Source organism: Sycon ciliatum, chromosome 8, assembly GCF_964019385.1.
Source record: "Sycon ciliatum chromosome 8, ocSycCili1.1, whole genome shotgun sequence".
Lineage (NCBI taxonomy): Eukaryota > Metazoa > Porifera > Calcarea > Leucosolenida > Sycettidae > Sycon > Sycon ciliatum.
Genome location: NC_088650.1, coordinates 9682476 through 9689983, shown reverse-complemented (window position 1 = coordinate 9689983; position 7508 = coordinate 9682476). Strand labels below are relative to the sequence as shown.

At 51.2% G+C, this 7508-nt stretch overlaps 1 protein-coding gene across 1 annotated transcript; it reads right to left on the bottom strand.

Annotated features, from left to right (window-relative positions):
* Positions 1-1535: 1535 nt before the first annotated feature.
* Positions 1536-5941, bottom strand: LOC135823480 (uncharacterized). The gene is made up of 2 exons (XM_065336326.1): positions 5746-5941; positions 1536-4720 (listed from the first exon to the last, which is right to left on the bottom strand). Exon 2 carries the CDS (start codon positions 4655-4657, stop codon positions 2246-2248), a length of 2412 nt encoding a protein of 803 aa, XP_065192398.1. The 5' UTR covers positions 4658-4720; positions 5746-5941; the 3' UTR covers positions 1536-2245.
* Between the last annotated feature and the right edge of the window lie 1567 nt (positions 5942-7508).

Here is a 7508-nt window from a genome sequence, read left to right as displayed (position 1 = left end):
CTTTGAATAATAATACTAATAATAATAACAGGGAGATGTCGAATACATGTACCGGTATTAGACAACAGGGTCAGTCACTAGTGTCATCATCATGCCTGACCCGATGCAGCCGGTATATCCTTCCATATCATCCTGATCACTCACTTACGAGCGGTGCCTTAAAAACCACTCCCTGCTTCAAAGTATCCCGGAGCAAGTGCTAGTAACGATAGTTTCATTTTGTCGTCATTTGTGGGAATCTCAACTTGATTCACGTAGGTTGCATTTGGTTGGGCATTTTCAGAATATAAATGACAACCATTCTGGAATGGGAATCGCCAAGAATCGCCTGACCAAACAAACGCGCCAGAATCAACTAGGAATCACTTGACATAACAATTCCATGACGGGCGAGAATGATTCCGAGTGATTCTCATTTGGGAATGTGACCAACCAAACGTAACCTTAGTTTGAAAATCTTGAATACCGGGTGACTGCGGTGCTGAGGCCGATTCCTGTGACCTAGTGAACCTGTAGGGGCCACTCACTGTAAGTGTAAGGCTTATGCACGAGGTACAGAGAGCTTCTAGAAGAATGCGGCCTGTATCAACATTTCAACAATAATAGAAAAGCTGACAGGATCGCTTTTCTAAATTTTAGTTTACTAATACCAAGAGTAAATAACCGTTATGTACTCTTGCCAATACCCGCAGTGGCTGTTACGATGTTTTCCACACACTCTGAGAGTAGTCTGAGTACGCACGGCATTAGAGAAACTTGATGTGATCAACCCACTCTAAAGAATGTACAGTCAGCCTCGACCTTGCTTATCCGGTCCTCTTTTAATTAACCGGATCCCTCGCCATCCGGAAGAAAGTCGCTGGTTACCAATTTACAGCATATGTCATGCATACATACAGTACGTGCCGGTGTTCGATGATCCGGTTCCCTCGCCTATCCGGATATGTTTGGTGGAAAACGAACGTTTGCTTAAGCGAGGTCTGGCTGTACTGAGACTCATAAGCCGCATACGCACACTCTCATGACCAGTGGCGCTTTGATTGCAACACTTTCACTTTCTGTAGGATACCTTTCGGAAGCCTCGAAAATCATCAGTTCAGCATGAAATGAACCGTGTGAGACGATATATACGTTTAGGGTCCGGGGATAGGCAAGCACTGCAATGCGAGAATGGGAACTGCGACGGAGGCCGCCGGGCAGCATGCACAGCGCAGCCTGCGCGTAGCTCGTGTGTAGACAGCGTAGTGCAGTCACCACACCAGCAAACGGTCGTCATGACGGCCGTACTACATTGTACTGCATTGTACACAACTTAGTCAAAATACATGTAGGCGGAAGGGTGGCGATGAGATCGCCGGTGGTACATGGTCACCACACCACAGATGTGCTGCGGTGCTTGATCGCCACACCACATATTTGCGAGCTGCGCCCCCCCCCCCCCTCCCTGCATTGAAATTTAGCACGGTGATTTTTAAAGCAGCTCTGACACGACACTGACGTAGTAGTTGAAGACCAGAGATTGAGTGCCGGGTTGTAGTGTTGCCAGGTTACCATGGATACTGTGGGGTGCATGAGCAGGAGCGAGCACTGCGGCCGACAGGTCCTATTCCCACAGTAACAATATGATATGTTCATGACTTCTAGGGAACGTCATTACTATGTGCTGTTTCGATTCGCTGTTCAAAGCATTCAGGAAAAGGCAGTGTTCAAGATGCACCGGGGAACTCGAATAGTATACCAGTAATTATGTATGATAATATCAAAACACTCTATGAGGCAATCAGCTATAAGCATTCCAGCCGGCGAGACCTCAGTTGGGTGACTAGATGTACGAGTCGTATGAACAAGAATACATCGCATCCCTGGCTCGCGATTCAGTACTCAAAGACATTGTACACACGCGAGCGCGCGCGCGCGCATGCACGCACACACTCACACGTGCACACACATACACACACACGCTGCCATAGTATTCAGCTATAATTAGTAGAGGCAGCCCAGCTAGAGTTCAGACCCAGCTCCATGACAAAATAAATATGGCTTACCAGCTTGTACTTCGAAGTATCGCAGGCGAGCAGGCATGGGGGGGGGTTGTTGCAAGCATGCATGGGTTAGACCAAGAGTACTTAAACTTTTTTTTGTACTCTTGGTTTACCCAACAGTACATGAATGCCACAGTGCCACACCACACTCACCGGCTACTTGTGCGAATCTTGAGCTCAGCACGGGCATCATCGGAGAAGCGTCAATCCAGTTGGACGATTTCCTTCAAATCAAATGCTAGTCGCTGACTTCGGGTATGTAGGCATGTGCATCGGACCAGGATCCGAATCAGGGTGGCCAGCGCCTGCAGGGCTGGCTCATCAGACAAGGACAGAAGCGCGAATAGGCGCTCAAACAGCACCATAGCGGTGGCGTGGCCGTCGAGTTGCGGGTTGCGGCGGTCCAGACACAGCCACATGAGACCGAGCGCGGATAAACACAGCACCACGGCCAGGCGGAAGATGCCAACGGGCTGCCTGGAATTGTGCGTGATACGAAGCTGACTGAAAATCAGCTCTCGTTGTAATCCCGTGCACTGAGCCGCTGATAGAACACACTGCTGAGAACCAGCGGCGACGCTGGCATGTTTGACATGTTCAGATGTCGTAAAGAGGCGCACATCCACCCGATCGCCCACCACCATTTTCTCGTCCGGGCGTGAAGCACCGTGCAAGCCTCCCGTTAGCGTGTCATGGCAAACGCATAGCAGTGACGGCGTGGCGCAGATAGCACCAAGCACGTCATTGAGCAGTGCAGCAGCTAGCTGCCCTGATCTTGGCGACACGACGGCAAGGACCAGGGTGACCAGGTTCATATGTATAGTTGTCACGGCTGCCATCAGCGCACTGATATTGTCCCAATGCACGTGACTGAACCGACTGTCTTGAGGAAGGAGCCAGCCGTCAGCAAACAAGGACCAGCCAGCCAGGATATTCGTGAACACCTTGTCTCCTTCGAGACAATTATGGCCACGGCGGTCCTCGCCTGCGGATTCAGCAGCTTTCACCGATATAAGGACCACGATTGCTTCAATTGCTGCCCGATGCTGAGCTCTTGGTAGGTTTTGTAAGAATCGCGCGGTAGCAACCATGATGGCAATCGACTCTGCGTTCAGCACCATCGTGCACCGCCGCTTGGCCAAACGAGTACCCATTTCCAGAACGTTGCGCCGTGTCTCCCAGTTCCCGCAGTTTTCGGCCAATGTTCGAGTCATCTGCACCGCATGTCTCAGCATTGCCTCGCTATCCCGGCTCGTATGCATCATGTGACACAGTCGGAGTAGGTGATGGCAATCCTCAATTAGTGCTGTCCACTGGTTGCAGTAGTGCTCGATGTACGCCGGGGGAATGGAGCGGTTTGGCGGAGTATCCTGCTGGTCGCCTGTACTTGTCGCTGCAGCGGCAGCAGCACCCGTGCTGTAGGTCTCTCCGCTGACCGCAGACGTTGCGCTGAGATTGCTCATCGCTTGCTTGCTGACCTGGACCAGCGCGAGAACGTGTGGCAGGGTATGCAGTGCATTGTGCAGGCGACTGTGCCGCTGTGTTGTCCAGACCAGCAAGTCCAGAGCTGCCCGAAGGGACCAATGTCCGTTGCACAGGATGTCTACTGGCTGCGGCACCTGCGAGCTTGTCCTCGTGCTGTGGCGCCACTCATCAGCTATGATGCATCGAATGCTGGACTGGACAAGACGGTGAAAGTGCACAATATGGTTCCCTGTCGCCGTGCTATCGTCAGCATTTGGATCCATCCGTTGAGGAGGCACCTGAGAGAGCGAGGTAGCCGGACCAAACCCCACCAGCGAGTAACGCCGCAGCTCGTGAACCAGCAGGTGCAGTCGGTGGACTGCGTAGCGCCGCGACGTTTCCTCGCCGCTGCGTTGCGGGCAAGCTAAGAACGCCTGCAGCTCCGCGACGGGGAGAATGTCCCGGGCCTCGGTGACAAGGTGGACATTGATACTGTCTGGACTAAGGTTAGCAAGCAGCATGGCTAGTTGTCTGGCCTCTGTCGATAGGGACCGGAAGGACCGTGATACCTGGCTTACGAACCTGGCCGGAACTAGGCTGCTGCTCATGTTGGGTGCTTCCCACAACTTAACCGGGCATCTTGTCAGCTGCTCCACGTACTCAGCGAATCCAGTCTCAAGTCCGTCTTGCTGGCTAATGAAGGCAGCAGCCAGTTCAATGGCCAACGGCAAACCTGACAGGTAGCCGCAAGGAGACACCAGCTGCAGTACCTTCTCCATGTCGTTCGGATCAAGCTCCAGAAAGTCTGAACCATGCTTAGCTTGCTCTTGCGGTGTCGACACAGCAGCTTCCTGTTGCTTTTTCTGCCGATCCTGACTTGCGTCGCGCTCAACGCTGAGCTTGTGAAGAAATAGTTTGGCTGCATCCCTTGCGGATTGTGGTTCCACTGGAAGCACAGCGGCTACCTGTCGCTGTAACCATTCGGGCAGGGTGGACGCGGTCGTGAGCAGCAGGCAATGGCCAGCCGAGCCGTACACTGGAATAAGTCCACGCCAAGCCTCCCGCGATGACGTTGCCAGCATGTCCCAGCTGTCGGCGTTGTCCAGGATCAGCAGCCACGGCTGGCGATGGCGCTGCAGCTGGGCCGTCATGTCTGATGCAGTCGCGCAGCTCGCGAATGCCAGGCCACCTTGGCCGCGCGTCGGGGTAGCACTCTGTACAGAGTACAAAAACACACGTTGTCTGCTCCAGAGCCGGGTCAGCATCCCGGTTGGGAGGAGGGGGGGGGGGGGTACTTGGACCCGCTTGGAGAACACCCGGTCACTTGTGACACGGTTAGAACGCAATCAGGGAGTCCTCCTAAGATTCCCTGGCATACAACGGCCGCACTTGAATGTGCCCGGTACTGACACGGTTACAGGAGTTGTGCTAGGTACACATATCCATGTACTTGGTTTGAAATCCTAGAGCAGACACTGGAACATGTGCCCGGGACTAACTTCTACTGCAGTGTATTTCAAGAGGCGGTGGAAGGCACAAGGGAAGAAAGGAACGGATTAATGATTCAGGGAATAGAGTGAGCCATCCATCCGGCCCGCACTCTTGGACTATGCCATGCAAAGAAATATCCATGTGCACTTGCCCATGTACATTGTAGCTGCTGAAGATTCACAAAAATAATGATGGCTACGATTGACAGGCGCATTGGTAGCCTTTTTGGTTCACTGATGGTAGTTAAAATAAAGTGAATAAATTCGACGGGGTTCGCGTACCGGGCAGGTCAAGAACAAGGAGTTGTACAACTCCCTGGTCAAGAACCAGCTTTCCGCTTCCGTGGGACGCCACCACCCCATGATCAGGCGTCAGATGGTAGTTGCATGCATGAAAACGGATTTGGTCGCTACGTGTACATGTACTTTGAGTGCAAGGAATCATGACGTTTCGTCCCCTCACCCGACGGTACTGTATTGGGCTTTGAAAACGCAATGCTGGCCAAATTTGAGCTCCAAACCCATTTTGACTTTCACTGCATCTACCACTACCACTGTGCACATACAATGCAGTACAGCATTGAGTTAGGGTGACCGTTTGGGGTGATTACAATGTGAACAGTACTTGAAATACTTTGACGGAGTTGCTCTCTTAGCTCTGTGCTTAGATTTCCTCAATCCTTTGTCCTACCTGCAATTGTGGGCATCCCTTGTTGTCAGCAAGCTACTGTATCAAACTCATATCCTACCTTAGCTGCAAGGATGGATGTCCTCAGAGTCTCCTCAGTGGATAGATCCAGCAAGTACACTCCACCTGGGTACAGGATGCGTGTCCGCTCAAGACGATACCGGCGCCGCAGTGCTCGGCGGTTGCAGCGTGCAATGAACGACACATACTCCAGTGCTACGCGTGTCTTGCCACCGCCACTGATCCCGGTCAGAACCTACAGACATACACACAGACGGGAACGGAGACGTACACGGGCACACATACATGTACCATACATACAATACATATATGTAGGTATGTGCACATATTCTTGCAAACACATACACACACCTTGAACCTTGAACTTGCCCATTGCCGTAGGCAATGATAGCGAAAGGACTAAGTCGGCGGCAACCGGCAGAAAGGTTCGTACACCCACACGCACACACATGCACACACGCACACACGCACACAGCATAATCGTTTGCCCTTCAAGGAGGTAGAGGAATGAAATTTGTTTGTGACGGTCGTCCAATTTTTGTGGTGGTCATGGCTGTATTTGTGGACTTCGGAGGCTTTCATTCTGCCTTATACTACTACTGACTAGTCTCTACTGTATTGGAATCGTTGTTTAGGCACCTGTAGCTGTGTTATCAGGTAGATCTGTTTTCAGTCACTTGGGTCGCTTTGTCTAGCCTATTTTGTCCTTCGTTCGTGCCATTTATCAGTGTTGTGGGTTAGATAGGCTTGCATTTGTGATTCTCGAGTAAGTCCTAATTCTTGACTGGAGTCACGACTTGATTTTTATTTGCTCAGCGAGCCCTCGTTCACGCAGTTGTCTGTATCGTAATAGTCAATATCTGCTTGCTGGGCGGACTAGCGGCTAGAATAGAGATGACCGAGTGGTCCAAGTGTGTACACGATATTGTTCCATCATCATGAAATGAGCGTTGTGGAATTGCAGTCGTCTGCCATTGGCGCTGTGACCTAAGGAGAATTAATTGTTACTTCTACTCAGCAATGAAGCGATCATCAGCTCTCTTGGTTCTAAATTATTGAGAGGACATACCGGCATCAGAATCAAGTAAAGATTAGGCAAACCTTGCCAACCTCCAACAAGAGCCAACGATATGTTCTCCAAATGCAAAGACGCTCTTTGTGAGTTTGCGACTTGCCTGTCCCCGGGGAAAATTGCGGAAAAAAAATCGCAAAAAACGCGGCATAATATGGCATAATTTGCGGTGAATTTGCGGTAAATATGCGGTGAATATTATTGATATCATCTCGCGGCGGCAAGTTTGCAGTTGATATGAGGCAATTTTCAGTGAGTATGTAGTGAAATCAATCAGTTACAAGTCTCTGGTGTAAGCGCTCGTCATATTTGAGTACAAAGCCGCCACCGGATGAGACGTTGCTGACCGAACAGTGCACTGTGTGTACGTGTAGTGCAACAGAAAAGTTCAAAAATGCGGGAAAATCGCAGAAAACGCGGTCTTTTAAAAAATCGCAAAAAAACGCGGCCGCGGAATCGCAATTTTCCCCGGGGACAGACTTGCATTATTTTGCTTGCATGCATGAGCAAGTCACGGACCACGGCACGTGCGTGGTTACCATGCCACCTCGAACTGACGCCATCTTAGTTGCCGCTTCTTGACAGCCTAGCCATGGGAGGGGCCCGAGACTCCGAGTACGAAATCAAACGAACTTCGTTCCAGGGACGACAAACAACTTTTGCGACGGCCCCTAATAGGCAATTCAGACTACGGCCAAAATCACCTCTGAACGTGAATCGATGCAGTCCGG